This window comes from Nesoenas mayeri (genome assembly GCF_963082525.1).
Source record: "Nesoenas mayeri genome assembly, chromosome: 1".
NCBI classification, from domain to species: Eukaryota; Metazoa; Chordata; class Aves; order Columbiformes; family Columbidae; genus Nesoenas; species Nesoenas mayeri.
In genome coordinates this window covers 65365777-65388577 of record NC_137541.1, presented here as the reverse complement: position 1 = coordinate 65388577, position 22801 = coordinate 65365777, and the positions used below count along the sequence as shown (strand labels likewise).

Genomic DNA, 22801 nt, shown 5'->3' with positions numbered 1-22801 from the left:
ATGTCAGTAGTTACAGTATCCATACTCTGGAGAACAAAAATCAGAATATAAAGCAAGTCAGGAAAATAGCATCACTGTTCCTGAGTATATGAGATCAAGTTGTCATAGAATGAAGAGCGTTTGTTTCACAAAAATAATCAATGAAACACTGTGCTTGGTTTATCCCAGTAAAGAAGTTTAATTCATAATATAGTAAGTTTTTCACTCGACACTTTTTTAATGTTATATAAATTCGTGAAGCTTGAGCTATTCTGAAAGCAATGTCACAGCTTCCTAGTTTTATTCTGCTTCTTGCAAAACAGAATATAGATCTAAGTTAACATTTGTTGGTTCCATTTTTTCCCCTTGTTTTATCAGCTTTCTACAATTAAGTAGTTTTGGTTTTCCTTATTTTGAACATTTGGGAACCATCAGTATGAAATTATTCCAAATTATAGTATTTTGCATTTTTTTCTGTAATGAACTTGCCTAAATCAAATCTGTGCACTTTTATTGTCAAAGTTGTTCCTGTGACTTGGAACAGGAGTGAGAAAATGTCCCCCAAATAATTGGGTTTTTTAATCCATTTGTATTCAGTAGGTCTTAGGAGTGAAACTGGAGAAAACATAGTCACAGAGATTGCCTCATTTTGTCAGGACACAGCTGAAAGCAGAATTAACATGATGTTATCCTGCATGATTAGACCCGGATTTCAATAAAATGGATGTTATCCATAATTCGATTGTGAAATAATTACCAGATTATTTCAATTATGCTTCTCAGGATAAGTGACATTTTAACATATATGAAATAAATGAGTAATTTATAAACTTAGTGTTTCATTGAAGAGGAGAAGCAGAATCAAAATGAATTTGTTTTGCTATTTATGATAGCGGTATTCTGTTTTGAATTACTTGGGTGAATGAAAGCATTACACTCAAGCTGGAACCAGCAAATTGTCTTAACAAACAACTTAGGTTGAAATCTTGGCGGTGGTGGATACATTATCTTACCTGATGAATACCAGCAGAAACACGTACTCACCCAGTGAAGCTTTAAGATAAACGAGTGATAGAGATTTTTTAATGGATTATGTAGTTAACCATATGTACTTAACCTACTGGCTCACACATTGCTGAAACAGATCTCTTTTGAACTGCTTTTATACTTTTGTTATGTAATTTGCATTTTACATAAAGTAAAATAACCAATATCAGTGGGCTGGAAAGAGTGTCTCCCCCTGCACCCCTCACTTCAAAACCCCCTATTGTTTTCTCCAGAGCCCATGGTAGGATTTTACTATTCAAAGACTTCTTTTGACTATGTTACCCTATTGATATTATTGAACCTCCTCAGAATGAAGCAATTTCTTAACTGAATTTAGCTGTTTTACAGCTGTCTAAGGATGTGAGTTGTTACTAATATGTAATTTTTTCTGGGCAAAGGCTTTGGAACCTAAACAATATTTAAGAATATCCACATTGGCTCACCTGAAATGTGAATTTTCTGTAGAAATATTCTGTAGAAACTATAATTACAGTTCAGTTTATGGTGATAGTTCTGTGATTGTGACTGCATTGATCTGTCAGCAAACTGGTGCTACCAGGGGATGATTAGGTATGGAAAGGAAAGGAGGACAAAAGGAAACAAAGGATGGAAAAAATGTCCTTAGAGATTATTTGTGTAAACATAGCAGAACTATTTTTCTGACTGATATAAACCTACTTGTGAAGCACCTTTGTTTGAAAAAGCACTGAAAGAAGAATAGTTTTTTGGATCACCTGAAATGTGAATTTCAGGTCATCCACCAACTCAAAAATCAGACTTCAGTCTTGAGGCACTAAGATTTTTGTTGTTTTTTTTTTCTTCCCTGATTTCAATTTATGCTGAAGTCTCCTTAGAAGCCTGTAAAGCAGGGCTGTCAAACTCATTTTCACCGGGGGTCACATCAGCCTCGCGGTTGCCTTCAAGGGGCCAAATGTGATTTTAAGACTGTAGAACTGTAGGAGTAGTTACATTTATACAGTCCTAAAATTGCATTTTGCCTTTTGAAGGCAACCACGAGGCTGAATATGAGTTTGACAGCCCTGCTGTAAAGAAAATGCCTCTCAGTATCAGTTTTGAGAAATAGCAAACTTTAGCAATATCATTGTGTTAGAAGGATTGAAGGAAATTCAAGGTATTAACTAGCAGGACAGAAGGACTTCAAACATGACAGTAATATTCTTTTAAACATCTGATTTAAATACGATTTGTTAGAAGGAATATAACAGTACAGAAAAAAATCTTTACTATTCTGTAGAAACTATAATTACAGTTCAGTTTATGGTGATAGTTCTGTGATTGTGACTGCATTGATCTGTCAGCAAACTGGTGCTACCAGGGGATGATTAGGCATGGAAAGGAAAGGAGGACAAAAGGAAACAAAGGGATGGAAAAAATGTCCTTAGAGATTATTTGTGTAAACATAGCAGAACTATTTTTCTGACTGATAGAAATCTACTTGTGAGGCACCTTTGTTTGAAAAAGCACTGAAAGAAGAATAGTTTTTTGGATCAGTGTCAGGATTGTTTGTTGCTCCTTCTCCAAAGGTACAAAATAATTAACTGTCTATACAGGTTAAATCAATTTTCATTGTAGCAGCACTTGTTCCTGCATACCCTTCTTTTCTCAAGTCAACCTTATTGCATAAGAGTATATGCAAAGTTAGGTCAAGAATAAAGCATTAATTGCATTAGGTGTCCTGTGATTTTTTTTTAAGCTTTGTTTTTGCTGTGTGCAAGTTTCTTCCTTTTGAAGCAGTAGCAATGTCCCTGTTTGTGGCCCATACCTTGATTTAACAATTAAGGTTTTATTCTAAGTAGAAATAACAATAATAAATTTTGAGCTTTCTAAGCTGCATAGCAACAAAGTGCTTTATTTGTAAAACTGAACACTCTAGAACTTCATGCTAATTTCAATGGACTTTTTGCAGACTGTAGATCATAAGATTAAAAATGACAAAAAGATTCTACCTTCTGAAAAAGAAAGCAACTTTTTTTAATTATTATTATTTAATGGGACCCATTCTGATTTTAAGTGGATCTAAGTAGCAGTAGAGAAGCGTGACTGTGTAAGATGTACCACCGTGCTGGAGTTTCCTCATCTCAAATTCCCTTTTTGTCCCATCCTTCTCCATGCTCTCGCCACCTCCAGACTCGTTCTCTTCTGTAAACCAGCTGTGTATTCCTCTATAGCCCATGGCCACTGAAGGAGTCTCCTGATATAAGGTTCTCCACACCAGTTCAAGAATCTCGCTAAGTGAGGTTCAGCAACATCAGGGCGTTTACGAAGTGCATGATGGTATTCCAATGTGATGTTGCAAAGACAATAATGTTCCACATAAACATTGAAATACAGCAGCAGTATTAATCCTGTCTTCACTAGGTAGCAAAATTAGCATAAACTAAACAAATGTTTACCACTTAACTGAACAGTTCACCATCTCTACACTGAAGCACTAACTGGGACTCCAGAATTTTAAGTTCTGTGAGAAGAGAAACAGACGTCACCACTGGTATCTTGCATTTCACGGTGTCTTTAATTTACTTTATGCTTAACAAACTTCACAAAATTAACTGATGTGCAAACTACTTGAAGGTGATTTTTAGTATGATGATTCAAGAACAAGAATAGAATCTCTGAATATAACCTGACAACAGTTTAACTGTATTTATATTACTTGGTTGGGTCATAAAGTAAAAAGAGCATACTGAATGCAGCTGAACTTTGGAAGAAACTCTGACTTGGGTTTGCCAAAATGTTACTGAAAAAAGTGAAATTGTTTTGATCTATCCTGAATTTCAAAATCTCACTCTTGCAATGAGACATGGTATGCTTAAAGCTTCAGCATTCACGCAGCTTCAGCACATTGTTGCTAGTCTTGGGAATATAACCTTTAAAATCAATAGCAAGAACATTATTTTCAGTATCATTGATTCAATACAGTAATGGGAATTATATTCATTCATGTGACAGACCTTATTTCACTGGGGACTTTAAAAGCAGCGCCTTATATTGGAGGTTCAAGTGGAGCCAACACACGTACAAAAAGATCAAATTTTGTTTGCATCCATACAGTGGTGAGCTCTGTTGACCACCCCCTCCCTCTCCCTTCCCTGGAAGTTGTTAACACTAAACTAAGTGTAGATTTTTGCAATTCATGCAGGGCTGTTGCAGCAGTACTTTTGCAAGATCTGTTATAATGATGAGGTTTTCAGTGTGACATTTATAAAACTGGAGCTTAATCTTATCAAACTGACCAGTAATAGCTGTTTCTAGGCTTTCATTATGGTCTCCAGAATATGACTTTCAGAAACACAGTAATATTTATAAATCCAGTAGTATAACTTTCTTGAACAGTCTCTTAGGACTTAGGATGACCTCTCATTAACACATTTTAGGAACAAAATTTCTTGAATTCAGACCCATTTCAATTTTTTAGGGTAAATGTCTTACCCCTTCTTCTGAAGCAACATATTTTTTTCTGTCAGATGCAACTATGTGATTGTGTCTGTCGTAACAGGTATGTTCTCATCCTGGTTTTGATGCAAGCCCACCTTTCTAAGCCTCTCAAATTCTGTGGGATTCTCTCAGAATCAAGTATGACTGCAGCCTATCTACTTTTTATCATGAGACTAGTATTCTTACATGGAAGGGAGCGGCATGTCTCCAACTAGACAGAATTGTAACTGGTCTGTCATTACATACCTGCTTACTCGCCCACTCTCTCTTTGGCAATAGGTATTTTGTCCTCCTGTTAATATTCCTGACGTGATCAGAATCACCTATGCCTATGATCGGTGAGCATCCATCACCTCCTTGTAGTCGTTGACCCCGGAGCTTATATGACCAATGGTGCCTTCACAAAACCCAGGATAAACTCTTTGGAAACCTCATGGCTTATGTGAAGTTTTTCTTTATTTGGATGGCTGTGCCGCAGAAATAGAACAGGAAACCTCTCAGTCCACCTGATTATTTAGATCCTTTTTACAGTATTGCTTCCACTTAATGAAAGCTAGGATGGAAGAAGGGGGATGCTTAGCAGTACCCTGAGATGTTCTTTTGAACATCTGCTCTCGTAATACGATCAAGGAATATTGAGTGTTAAATAGATTGTCTTCTGTATATAGAGTGTATGTTATGATGGAGATGTCATGTGAGCAATCGAAGCAATGTCTTTGTGGAGCTGCACTGGGGAAATCAAGTGCAGAGTATAAGCAAAGTCATTTTCACCTGCTTATAGAAAACAGTACAGTGGGAGGTTTGTCTGCAGGTGGATAATATAGCCAGTTACGACATATTGGAGACATACCCCAACAGTGGAGTATGCAATGAACTTTCTCAAGTTGGAAAAGATTTTTAATTTAAAATAGACATTTTGCATTTTTTGAATATTTCCAAGCATGATATTTCTAAGCAGATTATTTCACTTTTTTCTTACTGTCTCAAAATTTACCAAGTTAAAAGGTTTTTCCGACTTTTAATTTCTTTTTCTTGCCCTACTTTTCTTCCTTTTAGAAGTCAAACAGAATAGACAGAAGAAAATTGGAAGTGGAAAATGAAACATAAATGCAGTTAATTCTGTCATGAAAAAGTCATCACCATAAAGCGTCAATCTTTGATTAAAAACAAATATTTTGAAGGAGGAAAAAGATTCTTTTCCAATAGTAGGGCAGATGTGAAGAAATTGAATGACCAATTTACAAACCTACTTAATATATTTTAATGTGGAAGCCACTGGTACATACCCTAAGATTGATGATGGTTCTGCAGAAGAACTTCTTGGTTGAAGCAAGATACAAAGGATCTACTAGTAACCTCTAACTAGAGGAATTTGGGAACATAGTAGCCTTGATGGGTCCTAAACTAGATGCGTATCATTTAAATCCTTGTGCTGTTTTTAATTTACATTTGCTTGGGATTTTCAGTGAAATTGGTGTTTGCGAAAAGGAGAATGCTTCCTTGCCTTTGGAACAGAACGGCAGAGGAAACTTTGCTTGCCGTTGCTCTTGTGCTTCAGGGCTTGAAGGGAAACTAATCAGTTCCACGCAACTAGGATTAAATCACCCAGATTGAAACATGGTAGTGCCTGACAACTGCTAATGTTGGAAAAAAATATTTCAGTAGATCATTATTGATGAGGAAGTTGGTGTGCAGAGAAGATTATTCCAGTGTATGTATGTATACCTTTACAGTAAGCTTAGTGTTGCTAAATTACCCATAGATTGCTATATTTAATCTGCAGAGCAAGTAAATATAGCAAGAAAAAAGATAAATAATCTAATAATAATATGTTTTTTCCATTTAAGAAATTTTGTACAGTAATATATATTCCCTAGGTTTGTAGAACACTTCAGAGGAAATTTATCATCTTCCAAATATTTGAAGACTAAACAGCACTGGTTCAATCTTTGTCCTTCTGTGTTTTCCAGAGGTTTTGGAGATTCCATTGCAATAAATTTCATCTTTATAGAGGGGAGAAAAGAAAGATCTTGTTTTGGTTATCTGTTTTATTTCTATCCGTTATTTAAGAATTAGTTCAGAATTACTTTCTTTAGGGGGCAGGAGGGGTAGGAAAAAAGGATGGTAAAACAAATATATATATTCTTTTTGAAAAAGATTCTCAAAGTACTTGCAAGGACACAATAGCAAAATTCTTCATTAACTATATGGGCAAAGTGTAGACTGTTCTTTGCTTTTTTCAACATATTTATCATTTTGAAGAACCCATAGTTCAGCCATTATGTGTTACAGTAGTGCAGGTTTGGGAGAAAAATGGAATGAAGGCAATTATTTTATTGTTTATTGTGATTTCACAGAGGAAATTTTGCATCTATTCTTATAGGAGTGTTTCATTTTGGATATATCAATTGATCCAATTCTAGTTTTCTGTAGTTTTAAGGCCATGTCCTTGTTGGGGACATCAGTTATCTGATGCTGCCAAAGGGGCACTTGTAGGTGGGGTTTTTGGGTAGTGCCTGACTGTTAGCGCGACCTAGAATGTTTCAGTGTACCTGCTGTTTCCTGACTGATAACAAAAACGTCATTCATTACTCCAGACTGAAAAGTATGCATGTATACTGAAAGAATACACAGGTTCACACTTTCTCCGGGTTACAGGAGGATACAGGAGGGAGCAGTTGCAATGGGAAGGTGCAGCAATCATATATGCCACTGTTGTACAGCTGTCATCTTATTTCTGATCACTTTGAACAATGTTATTGAAACCTAAAAATGCATTCTGTGCTTGTGCAAGTGCTTGTGCTGCCTTGGCAAGCACCTTAATAGATGCCAAAGCTGAATTATTTAGCTGTCTCTGTGTGTGGTTTGCTCACAGCAGTCACCCTGCACTATCCCCTCTTCAGCCACTTGGAGCCTTTGTGAGGGTGTTTCACCTCCAGAAGTAAACATGGGTCTAAGAATAGCTCAGCCTTCTTTGTAGTATATTTATTTTCACGGTTGGCTGTCTCAACAGCCAGCCAGTCTAGACAGCTGAGGACACTGAAAGCTCCTAAGGTCAAACGCAGCCACGTAGGCTGCTCTTGGGGACGTTACCTCCTCAGTAGCTGGATGTGTAGGCACCAGAAGAACTTTTCAGTCAGAATTAGTGGGGTTCTTTCTGAAGCTCCATGGGCTATGGAGACGTTAATAGATGTGAATGAATAAAGAAAGAATTTTCAATTCTTAACAGTTATTTCTGACTCACATGATAGGTCACCTGTTATGGTTTTGGAGGGCTCATTCAGATTTGTTCGGTAGCATTTTGTTGTGCCCAAATTTTAAATATAACTTGGAGGCTTAATACTTTTTTCTAATAGAAACTAATGACAATGATAAACCAAAACCACTTTTGGTCCATTCCTTAAAAGAACCCAACAACAAATAACTTAAATAGTACTTCTGCTATCAGTAATATAGAGATTGTGTACAAAGCTGGATTCTAAGTTTACGTGCACTTGCATAAGAGAAAAAAAAGCAAACTGGTATGAAGAATCTAATATGAGGAGACTCCTTCCTTGGCCATGGGTTAAGGAGGAACATCAGCAAGTGTTTCCCTGAATTAGGTTGTTGTTCCTCTTAGCTTCCAGTTGTAGCACATTTACCATTATTTGTGACTAGAAGTTCAGCCTTCTGCGAAATCTTTTATCATTACAGCTCTAGACCATTTTCTAAAACTGTGTTCCAGGTGTAATTTTAATAGAGACAGCAAAGTAGTCGTGAATGTGTATGAACAGCCATTTGCCCTGTAATCACAGCAGCTCAGTTCTTCCAGGGTTGAAAAGTAAAACGTGGGAATAGTTGCTGCATTTCCACTAACCAAAGAGCTGCTAACTGCTGTTCAACAGGTGAAGCAAAAAGGCAAGCTAAATGCTTTCATTTAGTTTGCTAAGTAATGGACTAGATATTCTTTGGGGTTGTCTGGTTACATTATTTCTTGAAAATGTCTTTGAAATGGTATCTTGCTACAAGTATTTTGGAGATAGGTACCTTCCATGCCACATGTTAATGACATATGTTTTCTGATGCAAGAAAAGCTTGTCAGCAACAACAAAAAAGAAGCAACTAGAAAACTGTACCCAGTTTAATCCTTTGCTCAAAAATTTGTTTTCAACAGGTTATCATAATGTGTCTGTTTCTTGTCATGTGTGTATATGCATAGTGGATTTAGCATTGAGTCTTCTCAGTCTGTCAAAATGTATATTCAGAACTCATAAACTGATTGAATTCTACACCTGCAGAAAACAAGGCTGATATATTTTCTGCCCCGACAGTGGCACTTTGTGTTAGTCCACCATAGAGCAAACCACCGTGTAAGATGAAAAAGCAACATACCAGTACAGTGAAGAATGTGAGAGTGCAAAGGAAATACTTAAGATAATACCTCCTCACAACTTCTTAATTATCCAGTACCTTTTTTGGTTTGTGTATGCAATTATGTTTTTCTCAGCTTTTTTCCTTTCATATTGTTAATACATTAATCGTCCTTCAGCAACAGTGCCCAACAATCTCAGAAATGAGGAATAATACCATTTCTTTGTTTTCGTTGATCTTGTAAATGTTATTTAGACTTTCTTCCTCCAAATTATTTCCTGATTATTGGAAAGGTTGCTGATTCCTTGATAATAATGGATGGTTTTGGTTGCATCGCTTGATGTTTTAATGTAGGATTATAGTAACTTGGCCCTTGCCTACTTCCGTTGCTTTGATAATATTTTAAATACTTTAATATACTCCTAATATGATTTTGAATGGTTTTACTTGCTATTTTCTTAAAATTTACTCCTTTTCTTTAAGATTGAAAATCTTCAAGAACAGTTAAGAGACAAGGAGAAGCAAATGAGCAGCTTAAAGGATCGAGTGAAATCCTTGCAGGCTGACACCACAAATACTGACACTGCCTTGACCACATTGGAAGAAGCACTTGCAGAAAAAGTAAGTATCAAAAGGCTAAGACCCTTCCTTCTGTTGTCCCCAAACCACGGTTCTTTACATGGTGTGCATACAAATGAAACAAATTTAGCACACAGAGATGAGATATTGTGTTTATTACAGAGTTGTGCAAGTCTGGGTGCTGGAATAAAGCCACCACGCCAACAAGTAACAGCCATTATGTACAAAATCTTCTCACTACTCAGGGCAGTCCTAAAGAGCCAATTGATTACACATTTGCATATTGGTTACATATTCATTTTAGCATATAATGAGCAACACTCAGCTGAAGGACACTCTACCTAACAGTCTCGAGATATGTGACAAAGCAAGATTCCGCTAATTGTGAGGTTCCAGAAAGTCTGCACTGCAAGGACAGTATTCTTTGTAGTTTGAGATTAGGTGTTTTGCTAGTCACTCTTGTCTTTGTCAGACTGACCTAAAACTGGAAGGATTTACATATCTTTAGGTTAGCAATTGCTGACAGGATTCATTCTTTTAAGTGAATGGCAACACTTCAAAAGGTCCTCCTTCATATAACCTCTCTGGAGTCGGCTTTTCCATGTGTTTCCTGGACTGTGTGTACAAGACAACTCTAATGCAGCACCACAGTGACATCCTTTGTCTCTGACGGCTGAGGACGGACCAGGAGGACACAGGGTGGCTGTGGAATGTGTCCCTCCTTAGAGGCCACTGTGGGATGTTCCCAGTGAGCACAGCCTGGGGTACGGCTTCTGCACGATGAGGAAGGCTCGAGGGTAGCGCTGAGCCACAAGCTATTGCTCTTGTCATTAGCTGCTTACCTTCATTTCCCATGGAATATATTCTCACATTGTTGTATCATTACATGGTGCATCTTTGGTACTATTATGGGATGCCTTGCATTTCAGCTGTGGATTCTTCTGCTTTTTACTTTTGTGTTTGTTTGTTTTTTTTTTTAAGTCAGGTTAGTATTTTATCTTCTCTGCTCAGATATTTTATTAAGAAATTTATTTTTAAAGTTTTGCTGCAGGAAACTGAGGTTTAGTTCCCAATATTGAATTAAAGCAAATAGTTATCCTGATGTAGCTGTGTTTCAGTCTCACTTTATTTGCAGCTTTATTGTTCTAATTGTACTTTTTTCATGCTTGCCCAGTTCTCCATAGATAACAGACTGAGGGAACAGCCTTGTCTATTTTGTTTTGGTGGGGCAACTTTTTGGAGTTACTATATATTTTTTTTCTTGATTCCTGGAGAACCAAGGTTACAGCTCCTTTAGTGTGTCAGATTCTATAAACCTTAAGTTAGGGTAAAGCTTTCCCTGGGGTTGGAGAATTCACTTGCATCCTTTTAAGCTTGCACAATAACCAAAACTCCACTGATATCTAGTGTACAAAAAAGTTGTTTAGTTGCCTTTTCTTACTGCACATCAACCCTGGTGTCACATATGCACTACACCCACAGACTTAACTGCATATTTTTGAAAAAAGAGATCTAAATAAGTGAGGAAGCAATATGTAAGGTACCTTGGTCTTAGTTAATTTTGATTATCAGAACCAGATAAATTGTGTTGCATTATAACAGTACTGTGAACTTTTAGAGATAAAGAAAGCCTGGTATTTCCTAGCAATGAATCCATAGATTACTCAAGATTCCTCCTTCCTGAGGATCTGTTTTACAACAGTAAAGAAGATGACAATATCCTACACCTTGTCCTCCTCATCTACAGTGCGTAAGAAGTATTGTGTTAAGAAGTCTCAGGAGCCGAACTGACTAAGAGAGATTTTCTTCACAGAGTGATTTCTTTTGCCAGGAAAGGACCATTGAACGCCTGAAGGAGCAACGTGACAGAGATGAACGAGAAAAACAGGAAGAAATTGACAACTACAAAAAAGACATTAAGGACCTGAAAGAGAAAGTCAGCATTTTACAAGGAGATCTCACAGAGAAAGAGGTTGACCCGCCAAATGAATCTGTTTTGTTAGAATTGTTTGTTGTATATCTGTGTGTTACATTTGAGATGAAGAAAACTGTTCCTTTACAGTAATGGTCCTTCAACAGAAGTTTATCTAGTAAAATATATGGTTTGAGAATGTTTCAAAGCATAAATATTTGAGAACCACCTTTGCATGGATGGCACACAGTCACTTATTTGCAGCCATTAATCATGTTAGTAGTGAATGACTGATGGTCAATGGCTACATTTACTGGGGCTTATAGACAACTGAAGGCAGAGAATAAATTTGTTCCTGTCTAAATACAGGAAGGAAAGGACATAGATTGATCAAAGCTGTGGGTGCCAAAACACAAATAATATTTATTCCTTTATGCAAACAATGCAGCTAGTTCTTTTGACTCTGAAGAGTCTTTTTATAATAATTAAGTTGGTTGTAGGTAATGAGCGAATTGGCTAGACAGATTAACCTCATTATATTAGAGAAATATAAAAGTTCTCTGTTCCTCTCTTGGAATTGTAACATTCAAGTGTGCTTACAGTCTTTTTTCAATACTCCGTCAAAATAAAACAGTACCAAGAATAGGCACCCGAGAAGTATTAAGATTTTGTCTATGGGGAGGTCAACATTTGACAAGAAAAAAAAAATCAACCCCAAAATGGTTCAGAAAACAAGGTGAGATGTCTGTTGGAGATAGGTAGTATGAATCAATTTCACCCCATAGCAGCTGTACACAGAAAAGCTTTGAACACTCTCAGGTTTAGATACTGTGGCCAAATCTGCTAAGCATATGTGATTTTCAAATACAATTCTATTTAAAACTAATTTTTATTAAACATTTTTCTTAAACTGAAGCACTCATTCCAGTTTACAGAATCTTCCATCTTTAAAAATAATTTTAAAATTAATTTAGGGTTTTATTTTGATCCTGAAAACCTGAATTAAATCAAGCTGGCTTCAATCAGTGACATGAACATCCTGACAAAATATATTGTTCTAAGTTGGATCCTGAACACAGGAAGAAAATAAAGACAAAAAGAAACTAGCTATTGCACATAAAGAGTATTTATTTGATAGTTATTTTACTTCTTTTATCTTAGACATCCTTACTGGATCTGAAGGAACATGCTTCCTCCTTAGCCTCATCAGGACTGAAGAAAGATTCAAGACTCAAGACGCTGGAAATCGCATTGGAACAGAAAAAGGAAGAATGCTTGAAGATGGAAACTCAATTGAAGAAGGTAATCTTACTTCATATTTATGTATGTGGTGTAAACATTCAGTGTTAGATGAATTGTCCGTGTCTGCAGAGAAAAATTTGGATCTTAATTTGTAGTTCTGTGAATTGCTTTTCAGTGGGTACTGGGAAGTTGTGTCCGTGCAAACCATATTACACACTAGGACCATCGGAAAGTAACTTTCAGACACTGCTGCTAATTTTGAGCTTCATCTACATGCAATAACGGTGCTATTGACTGTTGGTTTTTGGTGGGTTTGTTGTGGGTTTTTTTGGTTTGGTTTTTTGGTTTTTTTGGTTTTTTTTTAACAGATACTAGGAATTAAAGCCTTTAGTACAGTTTGTAGCAGCAATTGTGCCATTAAACTGGTGTAACAGCTAAAAATTTAACAGCTAAACATTTCACGTATCAATTATCAATGCACATAGGTGTCAATGCAATAAACTCAAGTGCATGATTGGCCTGGCCCATAGGAATGCATAAAAACAAATGAAAATAATATATCATCTGTGAAATAAGTGGTCTTTTATTTTAATCTCATTGCCAGTCACAGCTGATACATTGGCAAGAGTTTCCTGTTCAGAGTAATAATACTCTATTACAAGAAAGCTAATTTGTTTGAACAGAATCTTTGGGTTACATTTGCATTGCAAGCCTTCTTTATTTTACTTGTGAGTAGCGTATATACTGCACTGTCTAGAGGAACATTGATTTGATTTTAACTTTTTTATTTTAAAAGAGCAGGTGACGAAGAAGCACAAAACACACTAACCGAAATTGTGATAACCCTTCTGTTTACAAAATTAGAACAAAACAAAAAGCAACACAACATTTAAAAGAAATTTAAGTCTTGGATTGTGGAGTTCTAGCTGATTCTCTACATCTACCCAGGAAAAGGAGGAGTGTCTGTGCTGTAGTTCAGAACTCTGTCCTGGCTCCTCAGATGAGTCCCAGATCAAATTTTGAGTCATCACTGAAGACCTGTTTAGGATTTCTGTTGTGTGGGTGCAAGGTGGGTGTTAATGCACCTGGTAATGCTATGTAAGTGAAACTCCATATAAGCAGATCTAGACCCATGTTTGCCATTCTTTTTAATTCTATTACACAAAACGAACAATTCTGTTATTCGGCAGCAACAAAGTGCAATAGCAAGAAAATGCAGTTGTACACATTTAATCAGTCTCACAGGCTGGTTTTTGGTGTACCATACAGTGGGGGAGTATTTCAGAAGGCCTGAAGGACCTTTGAATTCTTTTTCAGGAATTGCAGGTTTTGGTGTGTTACTGGTAATGAGCTGGGGGAATATATTGTACTAGGATTTGCCAGAGATTGTTATAGCAATTGGATGATAGTATAAAAATTTTAGGTAGACAGCTGCAGTGGAGAATGTTGTTACAATTACTTAAAAAAAAAAAAAAGGTACTAACTGGGATAGCATGTAACAAATAGGTTATGAAAAACCAGTTACGGAAATTCAATTATTTAGGGAATGTGCCTGTATATTTAGCATTTGTAAATGTACTGCTTTTCACTGCTTCCCCTGCGATTGCTTTCCTCATTACAAGCAGTGAGTATATCAGTAGTATAAGCGGACATGGAGGTTGAATAAATCTGGTGAAGTGGTGCTAGCTCAAAGGTGAACATGCAGTTAATTTGCACAGTGATGACAGCTCTTCGTTATAATTCCTTTAGGCCTACCTCTGCTCATTCCATTTTTGAGGATTGTACTTAATAGCTGGTATCCAGGAACATTACATAAGGACACTGAGCCAGTTCATAAAACCATATCTTTTTATAATCTAATATCTGCTTTTTCAGGCAATAATTAAGAGAGTGAATTATTTTCCTGTGATCCTTTTCCTGAGGGTTACAATGGGAAAATAACTCAAATGTTAAGAGCACTATTGTTGTACAGAATAGCTATGGGACAAATAACTGTATTCTTAATTCGGTTCAGAGAAAAATAATGAATATAAATTCACTGTATTGTAAGCACAAATAAATGTGCATCTTCCCATCCAAATAATGTGCCTAACCTCATCTGGTCAGGATGGTTTCAGTTCTACAAAGAAAGAAAATTGATAGCCGTTATTACCTATGTACAGTGTAAAGCCCTTCCATCATTCTCTGGATATCTGCTCCTCAGCTTCAAGAGTTACTGGAAGAGTTACTGATCCAGTAGACTGGATCATTTGGACAATTGTTTCCAGTGCGGAGACCCTAAAGTACTCTCTCAAGTCCTACTGAGACAAAATCATCAACACCCTTGTTCCTTTTTGAAATACTGTCATGTTGGATTACTGCATTCTTCTTAGTCAAAGGAAAATTCACATTCAATGGAAGGATTTTTTAATTTTTTGGGGATGTTAAGAAGTCAGTCCACGATGGCTTTTTATAAAGGAATCAAAGCTTTAGGACCCAGGTATGCTTTCATGTAATTACCCGAGCATTTGCTTTCCTCAAGCTGTACAAAAGCGCACACTTCTACCCCTGATCCTCCCAGCTTTCTAGAACCAAGTCATGGTTACTCTTAGTTGTTCAAGAAAACATAGTTAGCAACCACTTGAACATGTTCTATACTTATGCCTAAGTTTAGATATTTCTTTAATAACCTTTTTTTATCCAGCTGTTTTAATTCACCAGTGGGTTTTTGTAGTTTTCGGAGAAGTAGAAAAAAAATGTATTTTTAAAAGGCTTTCTCTCTTTGAATGCATTGCAGGTATTTATTCAGGCAATTTGACACTTTCAAGGTAGATTGGTTCCTTCTCATCCTTGAAATAATTATGATAGATACTCTAGCTCCCATTTAAAGCATCTAAAAGCTCAAGTTTACACGTCTCCATTGTTAACCATTGCAAATAACTGTCAGAATTAACCTCAAAACTAATGGCTACATAAGAGCATTCCATTTTAAAATGAATTAGAGGTTTATCTTGCTGAGTTTTATTACATTATCTTAGCGCTGTTTTGCATAAGACACATGCAGGAAGGACTCTTGTGTAGCTCTTAAAAACCAAATGGCAAAAAACTTTTCCTTTTAGATTGTTTCCCTTACAGTTGGAACAGAAATGCGTCTCACATCAATGTTGTTTCCCTTGCCTCTTACTTCCATTCAGCTGTTTGAATACTTTCAGTTAAATCCATTAGCTTTAGAAGTTAAGAAGCTGACAGAATAGACTGAATTGTACTACTGTTAAGCCGTTAGATAAAAAATACTTAGGCAGTCTTTGGAAAAAAAGTCTTGCTGATCTCCAAACAGTGGGCCTTTGAGAAATCAGAAACAGTGCAAGCTTCCACTTTTTCTGTAAAAGATATTTAACTTTGCACTAAAATGAAATAATATTAACCGAGTGGAGTGCAGGGTTGCTGAAAAGTTCCCGATATTATTTTTCTTTCCATGTAAGCAGTCAGCAGTGTCTGACTAGGTGTCCCATTCTCATTGTTATTATTCCTTTTCTCACTAATGACTAATTTTATATTGATCCCTGACAGAGCAAATAAAACTTCATTGTTTTTCGTATTTGGGGTTGGTTGGCGTTTTTTTAATAATGATGCTATGGTCATGCAAATCTATGTGCTCAATGTTCTAGTTATTCTGCTGTCATTGCTTCTGTGCTCAATTGTCAGCCTGCTGCCAGCAGGAGATGCTATGGGAGGGAGATTCTGATTGCTGAAAGCAAGCCATAAATCCCTGTTGAGTTTACATGGCCTGGTGTCCTGCCTTAAATAGTCTCCTTTTTTTCTGAGAGGGAATCATTGGAGGGAAATCACACACAAGTGGTTCTCTCGCTCTTTTTCTGTCAAGTGGTTTTATCCACTTAAGAAACTATTTTTTCAAGCTTCTGTTTTAATGTAGCAGTTTTATAGTGAAAAGGTTTTCTTCTAGTTGTTTTTCTTCAGAATGCTCTTTTCCTAGCTTTTTCTGCCTTGTGTTTCCCAGTGAATATACTTTTTTCATTTTCTTTTTCTAATCTCAGAGAGACCAACTAATGTTGGAATTTGTTCCAGCAAAGATAAGCAGATTTCTGTCTGTCTTCATTTCCAGTGCATAATTTTTCTCCTTTAAAATATTTTCCTTATTTGAAATGGATCAAGGTTAGGAAAAAAGAGTCCAAACCATATGTTAACCACCTTCCCCTTGGTGCAGTTCTAGGAACTTTTCATCAGAGAGTGTCAGCAGTGGTTCTCTGCCAGGAAAATACCTTTAGATTCCACAGGCTCACTCAGAGGATGTTTTCTTCCTGCTGTGGTGTTCTTCCTTCGAGTTCAGGAGGACAGTATCTTTGAAAAGATGAAAAATTGACTGAATGAAGTGTTGACCCAAATTCTCTTTCCCAAGGTTCAGCTTGGCTAGTCTAACACAGGCACTGTTGCTTTTTACTTTTGTGAACAAGGGTTTCCTGCCAGAACTGAAAATATTACTGATAATATTGGTAGATGAGATGGAAATACTGATTTTTGTTCTCAGCTAATGGTTTGGGTTTTTTTAAAGAAAGGACAATAAATAATGTATTCAGCATAGCAACCTAGAAAGAAAAGGCTACCAGGGGAATCAGGATGTCTTGTAAAAATAGAAGTAAAAACGCAGCAATTGTGTCCAGTGTTCACATAGTGTCAGCTACTGCATTAGCTTTCTAAACCATTTATCTGTCTTGTAATTGATATAAGTGAAGCACTAGAAATTAAAGTCCTGGTAAACCTGTAAAACCATCATCTGTAAACCCGAACACAGGACTATGTTAAGTATTTGAGGACTGGACAAAACTGTTAAACTGGAAATCAATATTAAGTTTGGAACTTGCATGACGGTAACTCTCCATGTTTTTCATGTTTCAAAAACTGGTTACCAATGCATACTAAAACCACAAATTAAGATTCTGCTTTCTTAGAAAATTAATGTTGCAGCTATTATTTTAAATTATTTTCATGTTACATCTTTTCTTTTTCTCACACTGTTCCTATTCCAAATTTTCCCCATCTTTTCCTATCTTCTTTCTCCCTTTAGCATCCTGAAGTTTTATTGAGTCATCCATCCAAGCCAGTAAGTTCCCTGGCAAACTGAGAGGCCAACCCCATTTATTTTTGTGTGTTGCATGTCTGTTCACTTGTGCTTTCATATTTGAACGAACACAGAGTATGCTGGTGGATTACATTAGTAGTGGGTATGGACAGTGTGGATGCAAACAAAATGCTGTGATATGTCTGACCAGTCATGCTCAAAAAAGCCTTCTAAGATGCTTTTAGTTTTTGGCTGTGTTGATCTAGCTTCATTTTTGTTTGTACAGCTTAATAGTGTACCATTTTTTTTGTTTTCTTTTGCTGCAGTTGCTTGAAGTGTCCTGTAGCTTTTCTTTCATCTCCATTGTCCATGCATTTTCACAGCAAGAATTTAGAATTTCCATGCAAATCAAACTGCTTGCGTGAAAGTATTCTGTAACACCATGTCCAGCAGTGCATTAGAAATAATGAAGTTACACCAAGTGAAAGATTGCTTAAAAATCTGTGTAACCATTAGGCGCACTGGTACTATGTCAGTTTAATTTTGGATCTTATTACCAGCCTTCTGTTTGATGTCAAAGAGCACTCCTTTTAAGGAGTGTTTGTATAATAATATCTTGACACCATAAATTACATAATCCAAGGTGGTTTACATCAGAGATTTCTTTTGTGACTGTGTGCATAAAAAAATCGTGTTACGAAAATTTCAGGAGGCTGATATCTGCGTTATTCCTGACAATGTTCAGGGTAAATGTAGCTGTTTATCCTGACAGTCATTGTCACGAGATCAGATGATTGCTGGTGCTTTTAATGCTTCAGTTTTTGTGACATCCCCTATTAGAAATTATTTGAATAGAACATATAATACAGACACTGTTGGATAGAAATAACTCTAAAAAGAACTCCCCCAAACCTGGGAAAAGATGACAGGAAAAGGATGAGGAGAACTGGTAGATTAGTGAATCTGTCTAGATAAGAAGAGTGGAATTTGAACCTGGTTTTAAATAACGTTGATGAAAGGTTGTGGAAATGAGCTATATAGTACAAAAGGATTGTGCTTGGTGTAAATAGGCAGGAGAATTTGTGCCCAAGTGAGCATATTGACTGTGAAATCTGTAATAGCATTCAAAATTTCTGAGAGTCCCCATTACTCTGAAGTCAGAAAATACGAAATGTGGGAACAAACTCTGTTTTACTGCCCCATATGATAGAGCCAACATAGAGGATAATGTACAAGGGTCCGTGTGTGGCTTTTGAAATTCCAGTCCTGTTGATGGCTCATGACAATGTCAGCATCAGCTTTTGCAGTGGAAAGTTGAAAGGTTTTTTCCCCCTGATTTTTTATACCTAAAAAATTAAGCTTACCTACTCTATAATCCTCCCAGAAAACTAGTTAAGTTAACATTAATCTTGAAAAACTGAAGATCCTAAAGTTAGGAAAAGGTCAATGCAATATTGTGTGGCCTTTCTCATTTTTCATTATGAGGGAGTTGTTGTAACATTTTATAACTAAATTATTTTCTGCCAGAGTCTTGCAGTCTTCCACACTGCCTGAAAAATACTGCCAGAGATATATAAGGAAGATGATAATCATCTAGAGAAATTAGATGATGAAGTATTTTTTTGTAATAGTAGGGAAACATTAAGTGAATAAGGCAGGATACTTTTGCATCTCAATTTTTCACCTCACAGCAGGTGTAATAACGCATCTTCATTTCCCACTGGTGGCATTTAGAAGTGGTTAGTTACCATTTGCCAAGAAATGGCCTACAGTCACAATTAGCGTGACAGAAAGAAAATTGGGAAACCATTTCTTTTTCAGTGCTGTTTGTGTAAGTAAGGCACAGAATCATAAACTGAGTAGCAAAAACCAAATACAGTATCACAGTATGTTTGGGATTGGAAGGGACCTCAAAAGATCATCTAGTCCAATCCCCTTGCTGGAGCAGGAACGCCCAGGTGAGGTTACACAGGAAGGTGTCCAGGCGGGTCTTGAATGTCTGCAGAGAAGACGACTCCACAAACCCCCTGGGCAGCCTGTTCCAGTGCTCTGGCACCCTCACTGAGAAGAAGTTTTTTCTCAAATTTTAGTGGAACCTCTTGTTACCCCTTGTCCTATCATTGTTTGCCACCGAGAAGAGCCTGGCTCCATCCTCATGGCACTCACCCTTTATATATTTATAAACATTAATAAGGTCCCCCCTTAGTCTCCTCTTCTCCAAACTAAAGAGACCCAGCTCCCTCAGCCTTTCCTCTTAAGGGAGATGCTCCACTCCCTTAATCATCTTTGTTGCCCTGTGCTGGACTCTCTCCAGCAGTTCCCTGTCCTTCTTGAACTGAGGGGCCCAGAACTGGACACAATATTCCAGATGTGGTCTCACCAGGGCAGAGTAGAGGGGAAGGAGGACCTCTCTTGATCTACTAACCACTCCCTGGTGGTTATCTGGCTATCTGATCGTTACTTAAGTAAATCCCTTCAGCACATTAAATGAAGCTCTGTTTCTTTAAAAGAGTAACCTCTGGTCAGATGAGTAGAACCTGGTTCAGAGGAGACACGGGTGAGGGGACTGAAGCAGGCCCGCAAAGGCAGCTGTCACCTGGGCATTTGCTGCCCGCCTTTGTGCACTTTTTATGTTGCTGTAAATTTCAATGAGAGCAAACCATTAGTGTTTAATAACGGCCATGGGAGCTCATAGCTTTCTGAAGACATCATTTCTTTCAGCAATGAGTTTTCTCAAGGCGTCTTGCTCTTATTCAGACTTCTGGCCTTCTTTATTGAATGATTCCAACCAAATATTTGCTTATTCAGTGCCAAAAATTTAAAGTCACATTATCACAGACTAACCATTTCAAAGATATTATCAATAATAAGGTAAGAAGCAAGTCTTCGTGACAGACTCAATTTTTTCTGACACATAGTCTATCAGAGATTTCTCTGAGCCTCTGACTTCCAGTACAGCCTTTTTGAAAAGCTGTTATAGCACATGGTGTTCAGAGCATTAGAACTAAAGGAGGAACAAGACTGCTCATTCTTCAAATTTACAATTGTTTTGAAACCAATGAAGACATGATAGAAGGCAGTGCACACGTTTCATCACTTGAATTGCTGCCTTCGCAATAAGAGAAATAAAGAAAATGGTTATATTTGTTTGTCTTTTGCAGTAAATAGTCATAATATATTTTTCAATTTGTGTGTGCACTTACTATTTTTAGGAGATGTGAGGCACACCTGGAGGTAGGAGGGTGGATTAAAATGGGATTTCAGATACTTAGGAACTTCTGCTTTGTGGCCAAAAGTTCTTGGCAACGTTTGTACATGAAATGTTAAACTGAATTTGCTGTCTCAATTTGTAGGTAAAAGTAGAAAGTGTTTGCTGTGAATTATTTGCTGTTTGATTTAGTTAATCTCTTAGGAATATTGATTTGGAATCTTAGTCATAATGTTTGAAATTTTTACTTACATTTTAGAACCTTTAAATTAGATCTGTGTTATTGTTTTCTTTCCTGCCTCTGGCACACTTCAAGCTATGTATGATCACCTTTCCTCTTAGTTAAGACTTTTTTGGCATGAGAAATACCAACTTCAAAATTCTTTTAAATGTGTTTTGTCATCTTCTCCTTTCCATACGTAAGTAGTGGTTATTTGTGTGAAACAGTGGTCATCTTTGTTTTAGTTGTAGAAGTTGGCTTCGTCAGCTGATTTTCTGTGGAAGCAATAGAAGTTGCAGTACATTTATTTGAGGAACAAGCACTCTTTCTTTTATTCTTTAGGTATTGAAGTGCTCACCCCATCACTTACCACATTCCAGATGGGAAATGATGCCTAAGAGCAGAAAAGCAGAAAGCTGTTAACCCACCTCTTATAGTCCCTCTTAAGAACTTTGAGATCGTATCCAGAGTAGTAAGCTTAAACTATTCTCAGTCTTGAAACACTTAGCATTTGAAATTATATTCACATGGGCAAAGATTAATGCTGATCAGATGAGTTTTGCTTAATAAAAGCATAGCTTAAGAAGGTGCTGCTTTCTAGCTAAAATGTTGCTGTGTTTCTTAAGCAGACCAATGCAGAATCAAACGTGCAAGTTTGGTTGTGGTCTTGAAAGCAGTTTAAATTCACCTGTTTGACTCCACACTGCAACAGATCTGGAGAGCTAATGACAGGCTCAGTAGTAGCAGTTAAGAGGTTTAAAATAGCCTGTAATCAAGTAAATTCAATGGCCTCTAGAGGCATACCTTTTCTTATTTCCATTTGTCAGAAGAGAAAGTGCGATGTTCCTTCACCCTAAGCAAACTGGTTTTTTCAGTTTATTTAATTTTCTGTCATACTTTTACACATTTTTGTATTTGTTTGTAACTATATTAAGAAGTTGCAGACTTAAGAATACTCTCTAAGGCAGAGCTGAAAGTTTAACCTATCGAAATGCACTTCTCATGGTTTCTTCATACAGCAGAAACTATTTTAGTGCATTTGTCACTTTACATGTCCATTCTGTTTCAAAAATGAAATTACTGCCTTATTTTGGAATTTTTGTGCACCTTTGGTGGGCGGGGGGAGTTGTATGTGGGTTGTTTTGATTTAGAGGTTTTTTACTGTGAATATCAGAATTCATTATTTGTGTTTAAGGTTTTTTTGTGTTAAAAAAAATCCCGCTGAATAATTTTACACAATGTTGCATTGGGAAGGTAGCCAATTTCATCTGTTCCAGATCTTGATGTGAGTTTGTGGGAAACCTCTAAATGCACTGGTTTTCTCTCCTATACAATAAATGAATCCAGTAGGATTTTAGATATGGTCATGTAACACGTATTTTGTACATAACCCACAAAATGGACCAAAGTCACTCAGTCAGTAATTCACAACTCAGGAAGTGGTCTCCATTTTACACCATATCACATAACATTCTCTTTGTGTTAGGTGAAAGTATCTATACTTATGTGCATTATATACAAATAACATGTGTTACATGTCTTAACTTATAATTTATGTCGTGTAAATATCCCTTTCGTTCTATAAGAACCAGACACACTGACTTGTTGCCTAATTTTCTAAAAAAGAAAATTGATTTCCTCTTCTCAGTAGAGTCTCTTGGGTTATTGTGGAGATGGTTTTATTAGCACAAAGTAATATAAATCAGGACTGTCCTGACAGTAGAATTGCATTAGGTCTTATAACTTATTTTG

The 22801-nt window shown here is 36.7% G+C and overlaps 1 protein-coding gene across 1 annotated transcript in view; it reads left to right on the top strand.

Annotated features, from left to right (window-relative positions):
* ERC1 (ELKS/RAB6-interacting/CAST family member 1) overlaps positions 1-22801 on the top strand; it is a gene marked incomplete at its 3' end in the record, with an annotated part of 287360 nt that overhangs the window by 102574 nt on the left and 161985 nt on the right. The window contains exons 9-11 of the mRNA XM_080356661.1: positions 9316-9453; positions 11243-11383; positions 12485-12625. Coding sequence (XP_080212787.1) covers positions 9316-9453; positions 11243-11383; positions 12485-12625 — 420 coding nt within the window. The remainder of the gene's footprint in view (positions 1-9315; positions 9454-11242; positions 11384-12484; positions 12626-22801) is intronic.